We start from the raw sequence: 23,564 nt of genomic DNA on the forward strand, positions 1-23,564 counted from the left end.
GAGTACCAGATCAATGTGGAGCTACATACAGGGAGTACCAGTATCAGATCAATGTGCAGGGGTATAGGATATTTGAGGTAGATATGTACGTGAAGGCAGGGTAAAGTGATTGGCCACTGGGTGTTTTCTGACAACTGCGTGGTAACAGACTGAACAATTAATTAAATACTATCCTCATACTCCTGAAGCGATGTAATGGTCATTTAGCAACTGACTCAAAGCAAGGCTGAACGACGACACAAAGAGCATACAATCTGAGGGAATAAAATGGTACAACATTTTATTTCACAAGCTGTTGTTCCTTATACATCTCTCTCACAACACCACTGTCAGCAAAAACTGTTTAATGTTGAGTTTTATGTACTTACAATATTATTAGCTAGGTAAAAAAACTAACACATTTTTACTAAAGCTATTGCACAGTTGATTTCTGTTGCTAAATTTGTGATGTAATGAGGGATACGTCCCAAATGGCACATTACTTCTTTCGTAGTGCAATATTTCTGACCAGGCCCCATAGGGCTCATGTCAAAAGTAGTGCACTGTAAAGGGAATAGTGTGCCCTTTGGAACACAAAAGAGCAGGACCACAGGACCAGATTTACATTATGAGGGAGAAAACCATGAGACTGAAATGTAAATAATCAAATAATAACAAAACTATTAAAGTTGATGCTAAACATGGTCAATTAGCTAAACATGGTGGCTCAGAATGTGTGATTAAGGAGTTCAGGTAGCCGGAGTGCCAGTCTGTGCCATCATGCAAACTCATTGTAACAAATGCCAAACGAGCAGTGGAGTTGGCAAGAACACAAACAGATCTGGGATGTGGCTTGAGTTCAGGTGCAATCAAATCCAGCTCTGTAGATAGACTGTCTGCAAATAAGAAAATACTGGAAAACCATTCTAAAATGACACATTCACAGCCCAGTGAGGCCACACGTTTGATATTTAAGCCATTCAAACAAATCTGTTTCACTTCAATCAGGGATGATGACAGTCCTGGACGGCTACGGTCCAAGAGGCACCTCTTATTTTACCAACCCATTTAACAGCCTACTATAATCACTGAATAAATGCATCTAGTACTACATCATGCATAGGACTGCACAACAAAATATGCAGTAGCTAGCTTGAGTGCCAGTCTGTTTGTGCCATCATGCCAACTCCTTGTCACTCATTGAGGAGATTTGATTCATCTGGCCCGGGCGCCCTGGTAGACGTGTTTTGCACCGGGTGAAAGTTGATTGCATTCGTTTTGGGGCCAGGTGCCGCGTTCAAAGCCCAAGGCGAAGTCGGCTCAAAACAAAAGTGACGTAACGAAGCACGTGGAGTGATGAGTTGGATTCTGTTTTCACATGCAAAAGTGATTATCAAAAACAAACGCTTTTTTTTTTATTTTAAATCAGCCTTTCCAATGAAAACTAGTCTGAAAATTCTAACATTTTATAGAAAAGAGATGTTGACATGACCAAGTGGCACAGATTACTGTTTGATTTGAGAAGGGTGCTCCTCCCCCACCGCTTTTGCCCTTTCACGCCATGGGCCATAGACCGGTACCCCACGGCTCAGCATAATGGAATCCACCCACTGTCATATTGTTTGGTTTGATAAAGACCAATGGAGTTGGCTCGAGCACAAACAGATCTGGGAGCAGGCTAACCGTCGCCCTCTAAGACATCCCGGATGTAAATGATACGTGAGAATTACAACTAAATCAGTATTTGAGATTTATGCAAACCCCTATAGATTAAAGCAACAATACTTCAGTCAATGAAACCTAAGAGATCCAACTGATTTAACTGCATAGGATGAAGAACTAGTAGAAATGAAAAGAGCACCTCATAACATTAAAAAGGTTTATAAAATCTGCAGCAGTAAGACATCATTAAGCCAAATGGGCCACTTTGAATATATCGGAATATATTACATTTAATTTGCACCAGATGTGAAATTTATTGTGAAAGGAAAGTTATGCTCCGTGGGCTTCTTCTACACTTGGCTTCATGGCTTTTTTAGACTTGTCACAATAACTATTCAATATGGGATATAAGATGTTCAATGTGGCTGTTACTGTATCAATATTAATGAGCATCATTTTGTTATACATTGGCAAAACACAAAGTATATCTAAAAGTCTCTACAGAAGCCTTTACTCCTGCAATAAAACTATCTGGTCTCATGTACTGAGATACATAGATCCTTTTTAGGCATTCGTCTGCTCTTCAGCAGGAATTTAGTCAACTGTGCTGCCTGCCAAGTGACTCCTGCAGACAATTACGTCCCAAATGTTTTAGAGGCCGACATCGCCTCTCTTCATCTAAAAACAAAAACAGACTCAGGTACTTTGTGACATCACACTATCCCCCCACCCAAACACATCACAACAATCTCTTCTTTTAGTTTTCTATGAAGTTTGTTGTTTTGGAAGTAGACATTAACACCATGATCACTGACCACACAAGCATGTTACAGCCATTGCATTTGAATGCTCTTAATGAGATTCCACTTACGCAAGTACAACTAGGACTGGTCTATGTATCCCTGTAACAGGTTTTCAATACTGACTAATGGCACTGCTAAAATATTTTAAAGATACACTTTACCAATTAATATTGCTTGTAAACTCTATATCTAAACAGCAATTTCAGAACGTCTTACTTTCTAAGACTCATTTATGAATATTACACACAAATGAAGTGCCTATTGAAATGGTGAAGACGATCAACCTCCACCCCCAAAACATGGATTGTTTACACAGGTTATTCCAATGGTACAACATAACGTGTCGGAGTAGGCTTCTTAACATTCTGTACAAAAGCTGAAATGAGATTTTGGCTGAAAAGTGTTACACAACAAAATAAACTGTAACAGATATTGGTTTTAAAAGGTGCATGACAGAGCCACAAGAACTCACTGTACTGTAGCCTCATTGTATTGTACGAAGCAGAGCTCAGTTAATCAGCAGTAGACTGTCATGGACCTGTAGACTTCTTCAAGGTGTGGCTCTGCCAAAATGACAGCTATATAGCTTGGCTTGCTGTACATCTGAGCAGGTTAGATAGGTAGAAAGCAGATGTGTGGAATTTCAGAACACAAGTCTCCATGAAATGCTGATCATCATCATCATATTCTAAGGCTACACCATCTACGTGGGACAGACTTGCTCTGAACTGAAAATTAGGCACACTACATTTACCTACCACCCCCATACCTCCTGTTTGACACTGTGCTCTTTATCTTCAGCAGCAATTTGATGAATAAACGGATCAAAACAAGCCCAACAACAAAGCAGAGAGTAGTCCTTCACATTTTCTGTACATGGGCAAGATTGAAATCAACCACACACACACTGTCACACATGTATGTATTATGGTATGTATATTCAGACCATGTAGACCAGACTGTGACCACATTTGGAGTGTCAAAAGAATATAGGACTTGACACAAAGAGAGAGCGGTCGGGGTGGGGGTCCTCGATCAATCTTCTCCCCTCCCTGCCTGAGGGTCAGGGTGTGTGACTGATCTGACCAGGGATCAGCTCTTAAGATGGGCTCAATTAGCCAGGCGGGTGGCTCAGAGCTGACTCTGGACCTGTTTTTAAATCTGCACACAAGAAAAAGACAAAAAAACAATGACATTTAGGTAATTTAGCAGACGCTTTTATGTACAGCGACTTAGTTACAGAGAATTAAAAGACAAAAGTTACATGTGCAGTGAAGGGTCAATTTTTTTATATTTCTTTTTACTAAAATAGGCTTCTAAAGCCCCTCCCCTTTCAGAAATTTATAAAAATCCTAATGAAAAGTTGCAAATAACACTAGGGTGTGGATTTCCGGAAACAGGTTTAGCCTAGTCCAGGACTATAAAGCTATTTTTATGGAGATTCTCCATTGAGTCTAGGACAGGCCTTAGTCTGTGCCCGGAAAACCGTCCCTGAAAGAGGAAACCAAAAGAAAACATAGGATAAAAGTAAATGAGGGAAAACTAACCTGTCCTGGCTGGGCTCACTTCTCCTGCAGCAGCGCAGGTATGTTGATGTTCCATCCGATGGCCTGCCGGTCGAAGCCACAGCTGAACAGGTTACAAGAAGAGTTATCCTCACACCAGGCTGAGCAGCACACCATGCGCCGGTGGCCCTGGGAATAATAACAATACATTTATATAAAACACACTTTTCACTGAAAAACCATCACAAGAAACAAAGGTCATAGACAACAAGGAACACAACTCTGTGAAGCAACAGTAACATTAGTACCTAACCTGACTGATTATATACACAGAGTACAAAACATTAAGGACACATGCTCTTTCCATGACATAGACTGACCAGATGAAAGCTATGATCCCTTATTGACGCCACTTGTTAAATCCACTTCACTTCAGTGTAGATGAAGGGGAGGCAACTAGTTAATTAAAGGACTTTAAAGCCTTGATAAATTGAGACATGGATTGTGTGTGTGTGTGCCATTCAGAGGGTGAATGGCCAACACAAAAGACTGAAATGTCTTTGAACAGGGTATGGTAGTAGGTGCCAGACACATCGGTTTGTGTGTGTCAAGAACTACAACGCTGCTGGGTTTTTCACACTCAACAGTTTCCCGTGTGTATTAAGAATGGTCCGCCACCAAAAGGACATCCAGCCGACTTGACACAGCTGTGGGAAGCATTGGAGTCAACATGGGCCAGCATCCCTGTGGAACACTTGACACATTGTAGAGTCCATGTCCCGACGAACTGAGGCTGTTCTGAAGACAAAAAGGGGTGCAAGTCAATATTAGAAAGGTGTTCTTATTGTTTTGTACACTCAGTCTATATATAGAATGGAATGGTTTATTTCAAATTCAACATTAGAAAGCATCAATGGCAGCCGATGCTGAATTATTTGACACAATTCATATAAATACACTACGCACAAGAAAATAGTAAACACAATAAAAACTAAAATACATACCCTTTGGAAAACCCATCAGGGCTAAGGGTAAGACAGAAGTGGCAGTCCATATCGCACTGGTTGAGCAGCCTAGTCATGTCTGGCACTGGTTGAGTAGCCTAGTCATGTCTGGTACTGGTTGAGCAGCCTAGTCATGTCTGGTACTGGTTGAGCAGCCTAGTCATGTCTGGTACTGGTTGAGCAGCCTAGTCATGTCTGGTACTGGTTGAGCAGCCTAGTCATGTCTGGTACTGGTTGAGCAGCCTAGTCATGTCTGGTACTGGTTGAGCAGCCTAGTCATGAGGTAATATGGAAATAGGTTGTGATTACAGTCCAGTGTTAGCCCCACTGTTTGGTTCTGGTTACCTGTCTGTTGCTACGTGGGAGTCGAGCCAGCCGCACTCCTGACATGTCAAACAGCCGGACTTGACGATTGTCGTGAGGAAGAGCAATGATTCTTTGGTTCACTGACACACTTATCCTGTGAGCGGTTAAACATATAATCAATTAATTACATTTTCTAACACAACATTGATTCTTAACATCCCTCTTAAAATCAATATTTAATTAGTACGACACGCTTATCCTGTAAAAAGTTTTAAATCACCCCTTTTTAATGTATCTCCTAATCCCAGCTGTTTCTTTTCCTAAATCACACACATACTCTACCTAACAAGAGGTTTCCAGAATAAATTGTGTGACACAGTTCCCTCTCACCTATTGACGGCAGAGTCTGTGCGGATGGTAGCTATGGGTGACCTCATGTTCTTGAGGTCCCAGACCTTGACGGTGCGGTCGTCACTCCCGGACACCACGTTGTCCCCCACAGTGAACACAGCTGACGTCACCGTGCTGGACACATACAACATGGTGGAAAAGAGAGTTAGTCATTAACACGCTTTTCTTGCGGTTTAGGCCAGGTTACTGTAAAGCACTTAGGTGACAACGGTTGCTGTAAAAAGAGATTTTAGAACCAGCGAAACACGTTATGCTTCCTGGAAAGGACAACATCAAAGTAGCATTCTAGGGACCAAGGCCTTATTAGCAGGACTGTACATTTGCAGTCAAATAAATACCTAGATATTTCAAATCAAATCAAATTTTATTGGTCACATACACATGGTTAGCAGATGTTAATACGAGTGTAGCTAAATGCTTGCGCTTCTAGTTCCGACAATGCAGTAGTAACCAACAAGTAATCTAACCTAACAATTCCAAAACTACTACCGTATACACACACAAGTGTAAAGGGATAAAGAATATGTACATAAAGATATATGAATGAGTGATGGTATAAGGCAAGATGCAGTAGATGGTATCGAGTACAGTATATACATATGAGATGAGTAATGTAGGGTATGTAAACAAAGTGGCATAGTTTAAAGTGGCTAGTGATACATGTATTACAAAGATGCAGTAGATGATAGAGTACAGTATATACATATGAGATGAGTAATGTAGGGTATGTAAACATTATATTAAGTAGCATTGTTTAAAGTGGCTAGTGATATATTTTTACATCAATTTCCATTATTGAGTTGAATCAGTGTGTTGGCAGCAGCCACTCAATGTTACTGGTGGCTGTTTAACAGTCTGATGGCCTTGAGAGAGAAGATGTTTTTCAGTCTCTAGGTCCCAGCTTTGATGCACCTGTACTGACCTCGCCTTCTGGATGACAGTGAGGTGAACAGGCAGTGGCTCGGGTGGTTGTTGTCCTTGATGATCTTTTTGGCCTTCCTGTGACATCGGGTGGTGTAGGTGTCCTGGAGAGCAGGTAGTTTGCCCCCGGTGATGCGTTGTGCAGACCTCACTACCCTCTGGAGTGCCTTACGGTTGTGGGCGGAGCAGTTACCATACCAGGCGGTGATACAGCCCGACAGGATGCTCTCGATTGGGCATCTGTAGAAGTTTGTGAGTGCATTTGGTGACAAGTAAATTTGTTCAGCCTCCTAAGGTTGAAGAGGCGCTGCTGTGCCTTCTTCACGACGCTGTCTGTGTGGGTGTACCAATTCAGTTTGTCCGTGATGTGTACGCCGAGGAACTTTAAAAAAACGTACTACCGTCTCCACTACTGTCCCATCGATGTGGATAGGGGGGTGCTCCCTCTGCTATTTCCTGAAGTCCACAATCATCTCCTTTTTTGTTGACGTTGAGTGTGAGGTTATTTTCCTGACACCACACTCCGAGGGCCCTCACCTCCTCCCTGTAGGCCGTCTCGTTGTTGTTGGTAATCAAGCCTACCACTGTAGTGTCTTCCGCAAACTTGATGATTGAGTTGGAGGCGTGCATGGCCATGCAGTCGTGGGTGAACAGGGAGTACAGGAGAGAGCTCAGAACGCACCCTTGTGGGGCCCCAGTGTTGAGGATCAGTGGGGTGGAGATGTTGTTGCCTACCCTCACCACCTGGGGGCGGCCCGTCAGGAAGTCCAGTACCCAGTTGCACAGGGCAGGGTCGAGACCTAGGGTCTCGAGCTTGATGACGAGTTTGGAGGGTAATATGGTGTTAAATGCTGAGCTGTAGTCGATGAACAGCATTCTCACATAGGTATTCCTCTTGTCCAGATGGGTTAGGGCAGTGTGCAGTGTGGTTGCGATTGCGTCGTCTGTGGACCTGTGGGCGCTAGGCAAATTGGAGTGGGTCTAGGGTGTCAGGTAGGGTGGAGGTGATATGGTCCTTGACTAGTATCTCAAAGCACTTCATGATGACGGAAGTGAGTGCTACGGGGCGGTAGTCGTTTAGCTCAGTTACCTTCGCTTTCTTGGGAACAGGGACAACGGTGGCCCTCTTGAAGCATGTGGGAACAACAGACTGGGATAAGGATTGATTGAATATGTCCGTAAACACACCAGCCAGCTGGTCTGCGCATGCTCTGAGGACGCGGCTGGGGATTCAGTCTGGGCCTGCAGCCCTGCAATGTTTTACTCACGTCGGCTGCAGTGAAGGAGAGTCCGCAGGTTTTGGTAGCGGGCCATGTCAGCGGCACTGTATTGTCCTCAAAGCGAGCAAAAAATGTATTTTGTCTGTCTGGGAGCAAGACATCCTGGTCCGCAACGGGGCTGGTTTTCTTTTTGTAATCCGTGATTGACTGTAGACCCTGCCACATACCTCTTGTGTCTGAGCCGTTGAATTGCGACTCTACTTTGTCTCTATACTGACGCTTAGCTTGTTTGATTGCCTTGCGGAGGGAATAGCTACATTGTTTGTATTCGGTCATGTTTCTGGTCACCTTGCCCTGGTTAAAAGCAGTGGTTCGCGCTTTCAGTTTCACATGAATGCTGCCATAAATCCACAGTTTCTGTTTTGGGAATGTTTTAATCGTTGCTATGGGTACGACATCTTCAATGCACTTTCTAATGAACTCGCTCACCGAATCAGCGTATTTCATCAATGTTGTTGTTTGACGCAATGCGGAACATATCCCAATCCACGTGATCGAAGCAGTCTACAACACACATGACGTCTGGGTGGGAAAATGGCGAGGCCTGAAGGTCACCAGCTCCTTCATTCTCTTGACTGACTCATGTACCACAGTATCATTTGTTCTGGATGCTATTGGCTGATTAGCTGTGCCCTCACCCGCGACTGTGGGCAGACCAAATCTAGCCCCTGTAATCTAAATGGACACATTGCTTATTAATGCTAATTGATGGATAATTAATGCCACATTATGGGTGGCGATATGCTTTCTGCATGAATTTTGTAGGGGTGCTACTGACTGTGTGTCCCTGGATAGAGTGGATGGAGGGGGATCACTGAAATCCCACAGATGGAAAGTGTGTGTGTGTGTGTGACTCACTCAGTGTGTCCCTGGAACACATTGACAGAGTGGATGGAGGGGTCTCTGAAGTCCCACAGGCGGAAGGTGGTGTCTCTGGAAGAGGTGACCACCAGACGCTGGGTGGGGTGGGTGCAGCAGTGGGTCAGCTCCTGGTCGTGGCCTGGGGACACAGACACAGCTCAGAGGGGTAAGGCAGAGTCACTTGGAATAGGGCATTCATTGGCAACGTAATCCAAAACAGCCCTTATGACACATAACAACCAATGCAATGCCCACTCTACAGACACAGAAAAAACACATGAAGGTTTTTCTGTTTAGTTTTTACTGTGTGTGCGTTTTCTCCTTCATGTGTTGTTATTTCTCTACGTTGATGTTGTAACGTACGAAAAGTGTGTGTGGGCGGGGGGATGGACGTACCAGTGAGTGAGTGGACGAGCTCGGAGGTCTCCACGTCGTACAGGTTGGCAGCCCGGTCCCAAGAGGCTGTGACCACCTGCTTGCCCCCCACCAGCCAGTCTGCAGCAATGACCACCCCCTGGTGGCTCCTGAGGGTAGTGGAAGAGACGCGGATGGAGGGACACTCGTTAGGGCCGTCACCGTCCCCGTCAGCCTCGTCCTTATCTGAGAAGTCTATGTCGTCGTCACAGGGCGTCTGCTGTGAAAACAGAGACAGACATCACACACGCGCGCGCACACACACACACACCAGCATATAGGACCTAGACATCTAGGTGCAGTGGGTTATAAGAGACATGTTTTTGAGAAGCTTACACTGATGTCGGCTACAGGCTGTGGGGTGGGCAACTGCACCGTGTACCTCCAGATATGGGCTGTCTGGTCACCAGACGCTGTGGACAGAGCAGAGATAGAGGCCTCAAAAACACCTCACAACACCCCATACCAATAGACATCTGAACATACATGGGACTCAAGTGTTTTTCAGACAATTGTGGCCATTCAGAAAGAGATCCTTACCTGTAAGAGCCATCTGTTCCGTGGGATGGAACTTGATAGAGTTAACTGGAAAGTGACAAACATATGTTTTTGATGAATAGCCTCCACAATAACACTTTGGGCCGGTCACAAAAAGCACCCTACTACCTACCCCTATGTACTACTTTTAACCAAGGCCCCACAGTGCCATTTAGGACGCACCCTATGAATCATTTAGGACGAATACATTCCTTCATACACATTGCATGGATCAGAAAGAAGAGAACATTTCACCTGATCCTGCATGACCTAGATACTTCAGGAGGCATTTCCCAGTCTCGATGCTCCATAGCATAGCACTGTGATCTGTATGGAGAGACACGTGGTGTACACACATTCAGCTTTCAGACCACACCCCCTTCATACATCACTGTAATCATTGTTTACGTCCAAAATGGCAGCCTATTCCATACACCTACAAAGTGCACGAAATAGGGAATATCGTGCCATTCGGGATTTAACTCATGAGTCATTCAGTTCACTCTATGTTCATACTGTAATCATTGCCAAATTATATTTGCCCCCTCTTAGCACAATACGCACTCTGGTCTGAAAGCAATTCCTAATTACCAGACCATATGATGATTTATCACAACCTTAACACGCACCTGTTGACAGTTCAATTCATTGAATATCAAACCAAAGTCTGCAGTGCATTTTAAAGAGCCATCAGGCTGAACATTACGGACGACCAGTTTAAAATGTGACTCACTAACATGATTGTTTGTCTTGGGCCAGGAAGAAAATAAGGCCAGTAGTCAAGACATTGGGATGCAGGGGAGTCATGCACCGCAAAAATCTGAGGGGAAATCTGAGGGGGCACAAAGTACACATGGATGGCTGGGTTTTGCATTTTTCAAACATCTGAAAAATATTTTTCCTGCAATCTAGAGCCATAATCATTATCTTTACTTCAGTACATTTAGTAATTGCTTGCTTTTCTAAAAGTTGACCAACCTTGCCAGCAGGCATGCCAGCTAAGACAGTTAGACAAGCTACTCTAACTTGATTGACAGCCTGAAAAAGCTTGGTAGCTAGTTATGAGGTTGAGAGATTGGGAACCTATCTAGCTGAAGACAACTTCATAACATTGCTAGGTGGCTAGTAGTATACTACAGAGAGAACAAATCAAAATAACATATATATTTTTTAAAACAGGCCAAATCTGATGGGCCTGTTCGGATGTTCTGTAGGTATGGTTGCAAAATTACAGTAACCTCTCAAAATGTCCAGGTTTTTCAGAAGTCCTGGTGGGAGGATTCTAGATTTCCTACTTATTAACTCCCAATTCCAGGAATCCTACAACTGGGATTTCTGGAAAACCAGGAAATTTGGGGAAAGTTACTGGAATTTTGCAACCCTATCAGGAGGGCATTGGAATGCACTGTAGCTTTCTAACCTGCTGACGCTGTGCCCAGCACCACGGGCTGTGTCCTGGTGACACTCAGGTCCCATATGCCATCCCTGTGGCCTACATACTCCTTGACCAGCTGGCACACGGCTCTGGATGTGGTGGCTTTAAAACTGGAGACGATCTGAAGGGCAGGCAGCAGAGACAAGAGATGGTGTTTACACAGAGCTGATTGAATGAAGAGGAAGCATAACGGAAGCAGGGGAGAAAGCAGGGAGGGACAGCAGCACTGGGTGGGTGGGGGTCATTAGGACTCCAGACAGTGAGCATGATACCTCTGCAATGGCTAAGAAGCTTGGGTTGTTTTACACTGCATCCCATATGGCACCCTATTCCGTGGTAAAAATAAATAAAAAAGTAGTGCACTAAATAGGGAAAAGGGTGCCATTTGGAACACAATCATCATTATTATTTATTTATTCACATCACCTTAGTATCATGTTGGACACAACAATTATTATGCTGCATTAATCAAAACTGATTTTAAATGCAAAGCTGTGAAAGAAAGAGGGGATAAAGAATATATGAACCTATATAAGGTTAAGTAAAACAAAAGAACTTTAAATAATAATAGTCAAATGATTATCATCAGTCAGTATCCATGTTTACATCTAAAATGGAGATGAAACAAGTTGGACTTCTGGGAGGGGCAGGTGTTTGAAACAAACCACTAAATAAGTTCCCACTGCAAAAGCAAGAGGGGACAAATAAGCAGGTCAGATATCTCACCAAAATAATTCAACAACATTAAAAAAAAATTGGATTGCAGAATTACAGTAAATCTAAAAAAATTCCCGGGTTTTCCAAAAATTCCAGTTGGAAGATTCCCAGAATCAGGAGGGAATAAGCAGGAATTCCAAAATCATACTACAGGATTTTTGGGAAAACCAGAATATTGCCACCAAATACAAACAACATAAAATCATACTTCAGAAAAATATGGAAATTAAAGTGGAAAAAAAATCAACACTATGTATAAACTTATAGTAAACACATAGGCCTAGTTAAAGCATAATATCATGGAAGACTAAAATGCTATCCACAACTTTGATGAGTTGCAGTTGATTTTCAGTGATTGTTGAGCTAGGGGCTGGTTGGTTGTAAGCACAGAGCAGGCCTGCCGCAGCAGCCTATCCACACATAACAGCAGCAGCTCTGGATCTATCTGGGCAGCACATATAAAACATCTGCACATACAGTATCTGAGGGTGTGTCTGAAATGGCACCCTATATAATGCACTTCTTTTGACCAGAACCATCTGGGACACAGCCTGAGGCTGTGGTGCGAGATGCATGCAACGGCCCAATAAAATAATTACTATCAAATCATTTCAGAAAAAAATTCAGGAATGACATAGATAGAATTGAATGGTTTTCTAAATGTTACCAGGTCTGATTTAATACAGTGTCCTATGAAAGACAAAGAGCCACATTAAGTTTAAAAAGTGTGCATAGACTGTGGTATAAGATAAATGAAGCGCTATCAACAGGAAGTAGTGAATGATGGCCACAAGAGAGATGGCACTGCCGTTTATACTCTTAAAGGGCTGTTAAGGGTTACAGAACTCATTTAAATAGAACACTGACGTTAGGGTTGCAAAGGGTCGGAAGTGATGCGGAAATTTTCCATGGAAAGTTAAGCCCCGGAATTTGGGGAATTTTGCTTAAATTCATTAAAAATAAATGCTTATAACAGTAGACCTTTTTTTGTGGGATACAAATAAGGCAATTCTAGGTCTTGTGGCATATTTAGGTTAAACTATCCCCAATTCAATGGAATTGCAATCCTCTGCATGCACAGTGCATTCTTCCGTCACATGTACAGCTGGTTCTCAAGATCTTGCACACTAATGAGATGCTATTGAACCCACACTACTACAGTGTCTGAGCCAAGGTGGGGCGAAAATATTTTATATGTTGATGAATGTCTTGATCGAGCTGTGTATGCAACTGGTTCACCTCTGGTGCTCACAGGCAATGAGTATTGGAAGAGATTTCAGAATGCTCTTCGCCCAGCATACACCCCTCCAACCAGACATGCTTTATCTACTCATTTGCTGGATGCAGAGTTCAAGTGAAGGTCAAACAAATCATAGAGAAAGCAGACTATATTGCAATCGTCGCTGATGAGTGGTCGAATGTTCGTGGGCAAGGAATGATTAACTACATCATCTCCACCCCTCAACCAGTATTCTACAAGAGCACAGCAGACACAAGGGACAACAGACACACCAGTCTCTACAATGCAGATGAGCTGAAGGCAGTCATCAATGACCTTGGACCACAGAAGGTATTTGCACAGGTGACAGACAACACTGCGAACATGAAGGCTGCTTGGTCTAAAGTGGAGGAGTCCTACCCTCACATCACACCCATTGGCTGTGCTGCTCATGCATTGAATCTACTCCTCAAGGACATCATGGCACTGAAAACAATGGATACACTCTACAAGAGACACAAGGAAATGGTTACGTATGTGAAGGGTCATCAAATTATAGCAGCAATCTACCTCACCAAGCAAAGTGAGAAGAATAAGAGCACCACATTGAAGCTGCCCAGTAACACCCGTTGGGGTGGTATTGTCATCATGTTTGACAGTCGCCTGGAGGGGAAGGAGTCTCTCCAAGAAATGGCCATATCACAGTCTGCCAATATGGACAGCCCCATCAAGAGGATCCTCCTGCATTATGCATTTTGGGAGAGAGTGGTAAGCAGCCTGAAACTCCTGAAACCAATAGCAATTGCCATTGCACGGATTGAGGGAGACAATGCCATCCTGTCTGATGTTCAGACTCTGCTTGCAGATGTAAGAGAAGCAATCCGTACTGCCCCCCCTCCCACTTCACTGTTGCGCCAAGCAGAGGAAACTGCAGTTGTGAAATACATCAAAAAGCATGAAGACTTCTGCCTGAAGCCCATACACCATCATCCTCCAAATCCCACCAACATCAGTCGCCTCAGAGCGCAACTGGTCCTTGTTTGGGAACACACACACCAAAGCACGCAACAGGCTGACCAATACAAGGGTTGAAAAGTTGGTGGCCATCTGGGAAAATAAGGCTTTTTCAGCCTGACAACGAGCCATCCACAACAAGGTTGGAAAGTGACAGTGAAGATGAGGCCTCAGAGTCTGATGTTCAAGAGGTGGACATTGAGGAAGTCCAAGGAAAAGACATGGAAGCCTGAGAGGAAGACAACTAAAGCTTTAGTTTCTAGACTATCGTTTTACGTTTTTGGGAGATGCGATGGATCATTCAATATTCCCTGTCTTTTGTTGTTCAGTGAAATCATCCCATGTGAAGAGTCAACTCATTTAATTAAAGTTCTATTTGTAACTAAATCGTTCTTTATTTATATTGGAAGGATTTAATCATTTGCAATTATGTCTCCTTACGATAAGGTAAAAGGTTTACGTTTGTCTCCATATGATATAGTAAATATATTCAATACAAAAAACATCTACATTGAAATGGTATTAATATTAATTGGCATATATTTCCATTAATTCCCACGGAGAGTTTCCACCTCTGAATATTCCCCAAAATGTGCAACCCTAACTGGCGTAACATGCTACATTTAACCAATAGGCAACAGGGAGTGTGTTAGATAACACAAAGCTGGTTAAATATCTAATGCACCCAGCAGTTTATGGGATATAGCCTATTGTGACAGTGCATGGTCTGCAATGTGCATATCAAAGTGTTGCTCGTTTTACATCAGTGAACATCAGCATTTCAAGAAAGGATTAGTGTTTGCTTGAAGTCTTCAAGTGCCATTTCTGAAAATTATATACACTACCTTTCAAGTTTGGGGTCACTTAGAAATGTCCTTGTTTTCCATGAAAACATACATGAAATGAGTTGCAAAATGAATAGGAAATATAGTCAAGACATTGACAAGGTTATAAATAATGATTTTTAATTTAAATAATAGTGTCCCTCAAACTTGGCTTTCGTCAAAGAATCCTCCAATTACAGCCTTGCAGACCTTTGGCATTCTAGTTGTCAATTTGTTGAGGTAATCTGAAGAGATTCCACCCCATGCTTCCTGAAGCACCTCCCACAAATTGTATTGGCTTGATGGGAACTTATTAAGTACCATAAGGTCAAGCTGCTTCCACAACAGCGCAATAGGGTTGAGATCCGGTGACTGTGCCGGCCACTCCATTATAGACAGAATACCAGCTGACTGCTTCTTTGCTAAATAGTTCTTGCATAGTTTGGAGCTGTGGTTTGGGTGATTGTCCTGTTGTAGGAGGAAATTAGCTCCAATGAAGTGCCGTCCACAGGGTATGGCGTTGCAAAATGGTGTGATAGCCTTCCTTCTTCAAGATCCATTTTACCCTGCACAAATCTCCCACTTGACCACCACCAAAGCATCCCCAGACAATCACATTTCCTCCACCATGCTTGACAGATGGCGTCAAGCACTCCAGCGTTATTTTCATTTTTTCTGCGTCTCACAAATGTTCTTCTTTGTGATCGGAACACCTCAAACTTAGATTTGTCTGTCCATAACACTTTTTTCCAACCTTCCTCTGTTCAGTGTCTGTTATTTTGCCTATCTTGATCTTTTCTTTTTATTGGCCAGTCTGAGATATAGCTTTTTCTTTGCAACTCTGCCTAGAAGGCCAGCATCCCGGAGTCGCCTCTTCACTGTTGATGTTGAGACTATTGAAGCTGCCGGTTGAGGACATGAGAGGCATCTGTTTCTCAAACTAGACACTAACTTACTTGTCTGCTTGCTCAGTTGTGCACCGGGGCCTCCGACTTCTCTTTCTATTCTGATTAGAGGCAGTTTGCGCTGTTCTGTGAAGGGGGTATTACACAGCGTTGTACAAGATCTTCAGTTTCTTGACAATTTCTCGCATGGAATAGCCTTCATTTCTCAGAACAAGAATAGACTGACAAGTTTCAGAAGAAAGTTCTTTGTTTCTGGCCATTTTGAGCCTGTAATTGAACCCACAAATCTCCAGATACTCAACTAGTCTAAACATGGCCAGTTTCAGGCCTCCAGGGTGGCGCAGTGGTCTAAGGCACTGCATTGCAGTGCTAGCTGTGCCACCAGAGACTCTGGGTTTGAGCCCAGGCTCTGTCGCAGCCGGCCGAGACCGGGAGGTCCATGGGGCGACGCACAATTGGCCTAGCGTCGTCCGGGTTAGGGAAGGTTTGGCCGGTAGGGATATCCTTGTCTCATCGCGCACTAGCGACTCCTGTGGCGGGCCCGGCGCAGTACACGCTGACCAGGTCGCTAGGTGTACGGTGTTTCCTCCGACACATTGTTATGGCTGGCTTCCGGGTTGGATGCGTGCTGTGTTAAGAAGCAGTGCGACTTGGTTGGGTTGTGTTTCGGAGCTCTCGACCTTCATCTCTCCCGAGCCCGTACGGGAGTTGTAGCAATGAGACAAGATAGTAATTACTAACAATTGGATACCACGAAATTGGGGGGAAAAATAAACTTTTTATTTTTATTTTTTTATGGCCAGTTTTATTGCTTCTTTAATCAGAACAGCAGTTTTCAGCTGTGCTAACATAATTGAAAAAGTCACAGGAGTGATGGTTGCAAATAATGGGCCTCTGTACGCCTATGGAGATATTCCACAAAAAATCTGCCGTTTCACGCTACAATAGTCATTTACAACATTAATGTCTACACTGTTTTTCTGATCAATTTCATGTCATTTTAAATGGACAGAAAATGTACTTTTCTTTCAAAAACAAGGACATTTCTAAGTGACCCCAAACTTTTGAACGGTTGCGTAGATCATCAAGTTAACATCAAATGGAAGTATGAAAAAAGGCATACATTGAACAGAGCAAGGAAATATCCTAACTTATTGTTCGCAATGTGTGTTAATAGGGTAGTTCTTTATGGTAAGATTGTATGACTGCAGCTAAAAAAATACAAAGGGTTGATGTTCAATGAGGTAAAAACCAAGCTCATCCAAACAGACCACCACACTGTTGCCATGATAGCAGCTACTTCGAACAGTCTACTTGCAGTAACTGTGATATGGTGTTGTTTTTTCCCCTACTAAATGACTCAAATGTAAAGATAGAAAGAGAACAACGTCATCTTTCATTGCACTGACTCCCTCTGTGAAACAAAGGAAAGCCCACAACTGCCATTTCAACTCAAACCATTGTCATTAAACCATTGAAGCTCAAGGCATTTCACAGAGATCTCGTCAGCCTTTCGGCCTAAGTGCGTGACAGCCTGGAAATCCAATGTGCTTCCATTCTAGTGAGTGCAAAAACAAACCCCCCAAAAAGTGTGTACGGTAAATTTCTTAGAAAGCTTTTGTTAGTGAGAGATATCAATTAGTGTCTTTAATATGTCTCACTGTAAATTAGTCTATAAAACAACAAGTCATACATTTCAATCACCAAGTGTCTTGGAGACGGTGCATCAGCCCCCTGGCTGGGCTGCTCATGCATAATGGCGGGGGGACACGGGGGAAATGAAGAACCTGTTACCCATGAGTCTCCACCCCACAACTCCACAATGTTCCCCACATTGAAGGTGGGAAGAGGTCCACCACCTACTTTGCCATGGAAAGAATGTGAGCGCTATGGTGAAAATAAAAAATAGATTTACCGCTGACCATACGACCACTATCATATCTCTTTTTCAATTAACATTTAGTACAAACCTGAAACCAACTGTATTTTAAAGAATATAGCCTTAGATACATTTCCTAAAAAATGAATACAATTTTGGTATGAGATTGTGTTTTTTTAATAGAACAGTGGACTGTGTCCCTTCTAAGTCATCCCTTCGCTGAAATTATTATTATTATTATAGTAAAGAACTAGGTTGTAAGTTACTCAACAATATTATTTTTTAAATGACATATCATCATGCAAGTCAGATAAAGATAAGAGATTTTACCTTGCTTGTAGATGCCTTATAAGTTGTCTTCAGTTTTTGAGAAAGTTGACTTGTGCTATGACTTGCTGTGAGTTAAGAGGAGAGAGCACATTATGAGAACAGAATAAGAAGCCAGTGAAGTCTCTAACCAAAATATTGTGGGTCTATGTCATTTACTCCATTTGGCATGAAGGCCCTTCACAGCAGTATTAACATGTGTTGAACAGAAATAATGCTAAACGTTCTAACATGTCAAACAGAATTCCGCTGTCTCAAACCTTTCGCTTTAAGTGCCCCCTTAGTCAAGTCTCCCCCGTCGATGGTTTGTCCTTCAGCTGTTAAACGATCGTTCAAGGTTTCAATCTCTCTACGCACTGCAAATGAATAGAAATCACATTGAGGGATAGTGACAGCAATGGGATTATCAAGCAGATATCAAAACATTTTCACATATTGTTACTGCTGTACATGGGGTGAAATCATATTAAGTGACATCCACTCCAATGATGGCTGTGCAAATTCACCTATAGGAATGTTATCCACCAATGTGTGTGCTGTACTTACACTCAATGTTTTCAATGTAGAGGTTTTCAAACTCCCTCTCAATCTGGCCAAAGAGGTCCAAAAGATTGCTCCTCAAAGACAATGGTAGTTTGGAATCCTGCAGATGCATAAATTGGGATATTAAGATTTTAAGAGATAACAGAATAATTCACCCTTTGGTTTATAATGAGACCAAGAACACAAACCCCAAATGGGTGGGCTTGGTCCTAGTGCAATAATAGCAAACTATTTAGCATAATATTCCTGCTAGGACACTGAAAAACAAATGATTTACTAGTGCTAAGGGGACTGTAAGCCAATAGGAAACGAGGCTACTAATACAACCAAACATTCAAGGGTGAAGACAGGGAAACTAACACTGACAACTAAATATCAACTGTGTTACCACTACACAAGGAGAATAAGTGTTGAGACAAAATGGTCCCTGACTCTCTGTGTTACAAACCAGATGGAAAATCTACCCAAGTCATTCCTTTTAACATAGAAATGCTTATTCTACCAGAGCACTGATGTGAGCTGAATGGCCTAGTGCCACAAGAACACAGTCTGTCCAGGGCCAAACACATACAGGCCCTTTGTACCCTTGCTTGCAGGTCCAGCTTTTTTTCTAAGGAGTTCAGTAGAGATGCTCTTTGCATTCATAGGCTAACAGTAACAAGTCATGATGCAGCTGGAGAAAGGATGAGTACCAGTACACCACAATGCACAAAGTAACAGCAAAGCAGGCTGGGGTGGTGTAGTTTACAGAGTTGGCTATCGTGCAGGGGGGAATTTGATGGAACCTGTATAGCATAGAGAGATTTGCAATACTGCAACAGATTTTCTGGATAGGAGCACAGGACATGTTGAATCAAGCTTCCTGTGGATTTAATAGAGCTGAGACATTTGGCAAGGGGAATGGAAAAGTATTGTGTGTGAACGAACACACTAGAAAAAAAACACTAGAACTAAACTATTTAGTACGCTATTGAGAAGGTACGCTACATTCTGACACAGTGTTTCTAAACACCCAACTTACCTCAGGTTTCAAATAGTGATGCAGATTATCAGCAGACTTAGACTACTCAAAGTAGCCAGAGTGAAAACAAAAAAGTTGGATTAAGTGCTTTGCCCCATGTCCCAAATAATTTAAGAGTAAGTGTGTATTGTTGCTCTGAAGTAACAACACATGCTACCACCATAATAGCAGAAAAGACCTGAAAACATACTCTATGAAAAAGGCATACTCAAAAAGACAAGTGGCATTCTACAGTGATCCCTTTCTCAGTAAACTGTTCAATTGGCATCCCCTTATTAACCAGACATAGAATTTATCTTAATCTGTTTGAAAAAAAATGTATCGTAGAAAATCTAGCTAACACAATGTGATGCAAGCACAGGAACTAAGATCATTGAATGAACAATAACTAAATTAACTAACTACCTGGATTACAACAACTGTCTACTAAGTATATTTATTTCATCTCAGGTAGCCTAATCCATAACTACAAATACTCCCCCACCATCAACTGAACATATTATGTTCTTCTAACTGCATCCATATACTTTATCTCACATGATTGATTTAACTAAGTGATGTTGAACAAGATTAGCTTGAGTCCATTTGTGTCAAATGGACTGGGAGAGAAGTGCATGCATCGATTCTATTGGTTGAACAGCACCTCACATTCTCATGCTGGCTAAACTGATGGATCACAGTGTAATTGGCTTAGGTCTACTTAACTAGTGAGCCTAACAGCGCAAACCACAGTGCCATAAGTGCACTCAAGGTAAGAACCTAACAAACAACCACAGACATTTGTGGATTTCCTCATTCTATACCACTTATGCAATCATATAATTATCCTGCTTGTGTTCAGATAGGAAAACATTTCTCTAGTTATGGTGACAACATTCAGCTGGACAAAAGCTCCACTTGTTCTCAGGCTCTCCCCAGCCCAGTCCACACCTGTCCCTCCAACATCTCCCTCTGTAAACCTGTGCGCTCCTGCTCGGTGCTGTTGGTCCGACGGATGGACAGGCTGTGGGACTTGCGCTTCTGCTTGGCCTGGCGGGAGGATGCACTGCTTCCACTTTCGACAGGCATCCCTCCTCATAGACCCCCAACTTTCCTATGTGAAACTGTAAAGGAGGAAGCAGAGTACATGGTTAGAATGATTAGCTATAATAGTCTGAAGCTATTCCTTTACACAAGGCCCGAGCCATACCTATTAAGAAATAGTATGTGTCTTTCTGAGTCAGTATGGACAAATATTGTTGTATATTCTGTCGCCTCCTCCTCTCTGGTATGGCTACACCAGACCCCATGTTGGGCAGTGGTAGGTGTTCAGGTGCACAAATACCACAACACGCTTACAGACAGTATTGCTCACATTCTCCTTCACATCTGAATAGCTCCCAGGGGAACCAAGGCATTGTTATTCATTTAGGGACATATTGACAACTCTTGAGTATGTCTGACATTCATGCATGTCAGTCATCATAAAACAGACGTAATATCTGAAATGCATGTTAATATGATATGTGATGTCTGCATGACAAGCTTGGTATCATTTTGCCCTTGGAAGGAGTGTGAAGGACTGATGTCTCCAAAGAAAACGTTCAACGAATGTGAAACAATACATAACTACTCATTACTGCAAGCTAACCATTTCTGTTGTAGGCACCATTACTGTCAAGCCACCCTGCTTTGGCTAGCTAACCAAACTAACGTTAGCTAGCTAAAGACGATAGATGTCAAAAATATCAAGCTAGCTAACCAATGCGAATTACCAAAGCTGACAAAAAAAGTATTGATGTTACTTTAGTAACAGGACGAGGTATGTGAACTAACAAGCTAGCTACTTGTTTTGCACAAACTATACACACAAATAGGCAAAAAAAGAAATAGGCAAGGAGGTGCCAGGTCAGCTATTACGAAGCTAACTAACGTTAGCTAAGGTAGATAGTCACTGAGTATGTGTAGCTAACAAACTAGCTAAATGTACGTAACTAGCTAGCTAACTTGCTATGAAAGAAACGTGAGCATACTTACATACAATACTAGAAATCCAGGTATTTGTTCCAAGTTGCTCTGAAATTTATTCTGCGACAGACCATTTTGCCATTTTCTAAATGAAAATTAACGTTACTGGGATCCTTGTTGACTTCTCCCCATCAAAGATGATGGATAAATTAAGATCACCCAGGCCATTTACCGTTGAAAATAAATGTTCAGTTCCGGTCAACTTAACTGGGTGTGTCTCCCATAGACGCCAATGCAATACTAGTTCACTGGGCCCCATTGAAACAAAACCGAAACCAAAACACAGACAAACACAAAACAGCACAAGTGGGGTGTCTCGCTTCCTCTCCCGTCTCTGTCAAACAGATAGCTAGCCAGCAGCTTGACAGTCGTCTAGTTACCACAGCCACAAAGTCTTAGACCATGCCTATTTCCACAATTCATATGCTTAAAATGTGATTTCAACCTAACCCATACTGATAACCTTATGCCTAACCTTACATTAAAACGAAATCGCTATTTTTTGTGTTCATGAATTATTACGATATTTGACTTTGTGGCTATGCTATCTAGTGGAAAGCTGACTTGTTTGACTGGCCTCAGACCGGAAGACGAAGAGAGAGTCCCAACAAACGCAGGAAATCTGTCTCCCTCCAGCTGGTAGCGCTGTTTTGCCCAACAAGCAAGGAGTTTTTGTGAGGAAATCATTGAGTGTCTTATTTGCTACGTGAGATTTATTTAACCAAATATAAGTTGTCTAATGCTTAAATTGTTAGTGTACTGATATAAGTAGGACCACGTGACATCCTGGCAAATGTAAGAAAATACATTTTATATCGGAGTTTTCTCGAGATGGCTACGCATATTCATGGTATGAGGCTAGTAAGCATAGCATCTCTCTCCATTGAATACAGGCAGTTGAAGTTGAACAACCCTCATCGAATATTCAAAAATGGATCACAATAATGAGATGTATCCACCAATTCAAAGAAAGCATAGGCTAGAGCAAGAGCAAGACAGCTGTGCCACTTTGTGGACAACGACTCCCACTGTTATGGCAGAGACATGTATCTTGTCAGTATATCCAAAGGAAATTATGCCTAATTCCGGGTGGCATTCTCCATTTTAGCAGAGGAAGAGGCAAAGCGAGAGTTTCACTCTCGTCAAAATCTGTCCAAAAATAAGCACAGTGGGTTTCTATGGGCTTATTTTGAACCCCCATTTTGGTAGTTATATTACGCTGGCCCGTGTTAAACTGGGCAATGTCCCGTCACATCATCTGGGGAAAGAAGGAGCAACCTTCTCAAATGAACAGTAATCTGCGCTGCTCGGTTATGTTGTCACAACAAGGCAGCATGGTGCATCGTCCAGAAACTAGTTTTTATTTGTGCTGAGCGATAAACCGAAATGTTGGTTATTTTTCTGTTTTTAAACAACTAATCGAAAGATGTCAATTGCAAGATAAATCAGATCATGCCCGAACTGTGTGATGTAGTAGGAAAATATAAAGGCAACAACTTCAAAGATTTTACTGAGTTCCTATAAGGAAATCGGTCAATTTTATGGATTTCACAACTGGGAATCCAGATATGCATCTGTTGGTCACAAATACTTTAAGGGCGTGGATCAGAAAACCAGCCAATATCTGGTGTGACCATTTGCCTCATGTAGCGTGACACAGCTCCTTCGCATAGAGTTGATCAGGCTGTTGATTGTGGCCTGTGGAATGTTGTCCCACTCCTCTTCAATGGCTGTGCGAAGTTGCTGGATATTGGAGGGAACTGGAACATGTTGTAGCACACGTAGATTCAGAGCATCCCAAACATGCTCACTGGGTGACATGTATGGTGAGTATGCAGGCCATGGTTGAACTGGGTAATTTTCAACTTCCAGGAATTGTGTAGATCCTTGTGACATGGGGCTGTGCATTATCATGCTGAAACAGAAGGCTACGACAGCAAATTAATGACATGACAATGCGCCTCAGGACCTCGTCACTGTATCTCTTTGC

General features: G+C 42.5%; 1 protein-coding gene across 2 annotated transcripts; it reads right to left on the reverse strand.

Moving 5' to 3' along the window:
• Window positions 1-255: 255 nt before the first annotated feature.
• On the reverse strand, window positions 256-21,905 carry LOC109874652 (WD repeat-containing protein 37-like). 2 transcript variants are annotated; one of them, XM_020466652.2, is made up of 15 exons: window positions 21,584-21,905; window positions 20,498-20,670; window positions 18,550-18,646; window positions 18,264-18,359; window positions 18,007-18,071; window positions 11,104-11,239; window positions 9,939-10,010; window positions 9,687-9,731; window positions 9,483-9,559; window positions 9,129-9,366; window positions 8,730-8,871; window positions 5,650-5,784; window positions 5,299-5,413; window positions 3,992-4,138; window positions 256-3,605 (listed from the first exon to the last, which is right to left on the reverse strand). In XM_020466652.2, the coding sequence occupies exons 2-14, from the start codon at window positions 20,633-20,635 to the stop codon at window positions 4,007-4,009; spliced, it is 1,488 nt and encodes a 495-aa protein (XP_020322241.1). In that variant the 5' UTR covers window positions 20,636-20,670; window positions 21,584-21,905; the 3' UTR covers window positions 256-3,605; window positions 3,992-4,006. The 2 variants fall into 2 exon arrangements, with proteins under 2 accessions (XP_020322241.1, XP_020322242.1); XM_020466653.2 differs by having other exon boundaries at window positions 9,129-9,363; window positions 21,584-21,729.
• Between the last annotated feature and the right edge of the window lie 1,659 nt (window positions 21,906-23,564).

This window comes from Oncorhynchus kisutch, linkage group LG30 (genome assembly GCF_002021735.2).
Source record: "Oncorhynchus kisutch isolate 150728-3 linkage group LG30, Okis_V2, whole genome shotgun sequence".
In the NCBI taxonomy this organism is placed as follows: Eukaryota; Metazoa; Chordata; class Actinopteri; order Salmoniformes; family Salmonidae; genus Oncorhynchus; species Oncorhynchus kisutch.